Below are 1,575 nucleotides of genomic sequence, written 5' to 3'. Positions count from 1 at the left end.
CAGATAATTCTTGTCACACCCCTTCAATATTTGCTTTTTGAAATTTATCACCAAAATATCATTATTCCCGATCTCCACATTCAGCAAAACATCGAACTTAACAGAGCAATGACCACTTGCACCCAGATGTTCTCCAATTTCCACAATCTCAACCATTTCTATATTAGAAGTTAACAATAAATCTAAAGTAGCACTGTTTCTGGTAGGTTCTTTGACCAAATGGTTGCAATGCCACAGTTTGATATCTCTAATTATGTCAAACATAATATTTAACTATAAAAGTTTAAGTACAACAAGGAACCTGTTAGTGTTACTTGAGTAAAAAACTAGGAAACATATTATGCTAATATAATAATAGGTAGGCAAACAACTATATATAAGCATAAGAAAAAGTTTCACTTGAAACATGTAGTATATTCCACAATCAATGAAACTTTTCCTTATGACTTATAAATCGCCGTTCGCCTACCTATTAGTATTATTGTTATCGATTTAACCAAATTAATGATACCGGTATTTTCCTTTAGTCTTTAGTTTAGGTCGCAACTATCACGACATACACTTAAATTATACTGTAGGTAGAAAGATATAGGTATTAAAAGTAAAACGTCCTTTACACTTAAAAGTTAATTTCTTCAGGTTACAATTTGCAACCACTTAATCAAATGTTACTGTTAGTGTTAGGCTTACGACGAATATCATGATATTTAACTTTTACTTTTAGGCTCTACATATTGTAGACAGTAAAGGCTTACAAACTCTATAGTTGTAATTCTAGTATTACTAGGAAAGCTAAAACATATAACTTATAAAGCTTACCGTTCATTAACTCATTAACTAAACTACAAATGCTTTTAATATTAAAATTAATTGTTTCAGTCATTTTACAAATCTATTTTATTTTCTTCGTCGCGTCTGTTCACGTACTATAGTATAAATCTTACAACCAGACTTAACAAATCTAGCACTGTCGTCTGCTTCGATTAAACATAAATACATGTATTACATCGCTAACTTCAGTTCTAATCATACACCATACACGGTTTTCTTTTTACGGTGTATCAAGGTTGTCGTGAGAACGTGTCTGAGAATTTTGACGAATAAATAAAGTAGGTTCTTTTCATTCTTTCTACCCCTAACTATAGCCAGTCACCAGAGTCATAAGTCATAGAGATCCACAAACAAATATAACTTATGAAACCTCACCCCTTTCAAAGGTAAGCTTTAATAGTGTATTTATGTCTTTTACGAGGTAAATACGTGGGATAACTACAGCCCTATGGGCGATAATAGAAGCTTTTTAAGCCCATATTATAGTTAACAACCATCTCTATACTTTACAAATTACATACATCTGGCTGACTTATGTATATCACTATATGAACAAAGGTATTCCAAGATTACTTCGAGCTGCCCCTTCTCAATATATTCTGGTGTTTATCTTTCAGAATATATTTACAATACATAGGACTTACAAAAGGATAAAATACAAACATAAGGAAAATGTTAATGCTTATATAGATGAGGGTAAGGGTGTAGATTTGGTGTATCTCGATTTTCAGAAAGCATTTGACA

The 1,575-nt window shown here is 31.6% G+C and overlaps 1 protein-coding gene across 1 annotated transcript in view; it reads right to left on the bottom strand.

Moving 5' to 3' along the window:
* The window catches only part of LOC106463038, a 58,930-nt gene extending 57,901 nt beyond the window's left edge, over nucleotides 1–1,029 (bottom strand). The window contains exon 1 of the mRNA XM_013923008.2: nucleotides 820–1,029. Coding sequence (XP_013778462.1) covers nucleotides 820–883 — 64 coding nt within the window. The 5' untranslated portion in view covers nucleotides 884–1,029. The remainder of the gene's footprint in view (nucleotides 1–819) is intronic.
* Between the last annotated feature and the right edge of the window lie 546 nt (nucleotides 1,030–1,575).

This window comes from Limulus polyphemus, unplaced genomic scaffold (assembly GCF_000517525.1).
Source record: "Limulus polyphemus unplaced genomic scaffold, Limulus_polyphemus-2.1.2 Scaffold1309, whole genome shotgun sequence".
Classification (NCBI taxonomy): domain Eukaryota; kingdom Metazoa; phylum Arthropoda; class Merostomata; order Xiphosura; family Limulidae; genus Limulus; species Limulus polyphemus.
The sequence above is the reverse complement of the archived record's forward strand: the minus strand, read 5'-3'. Positions and strand labels throughout refer to the sequence as shown.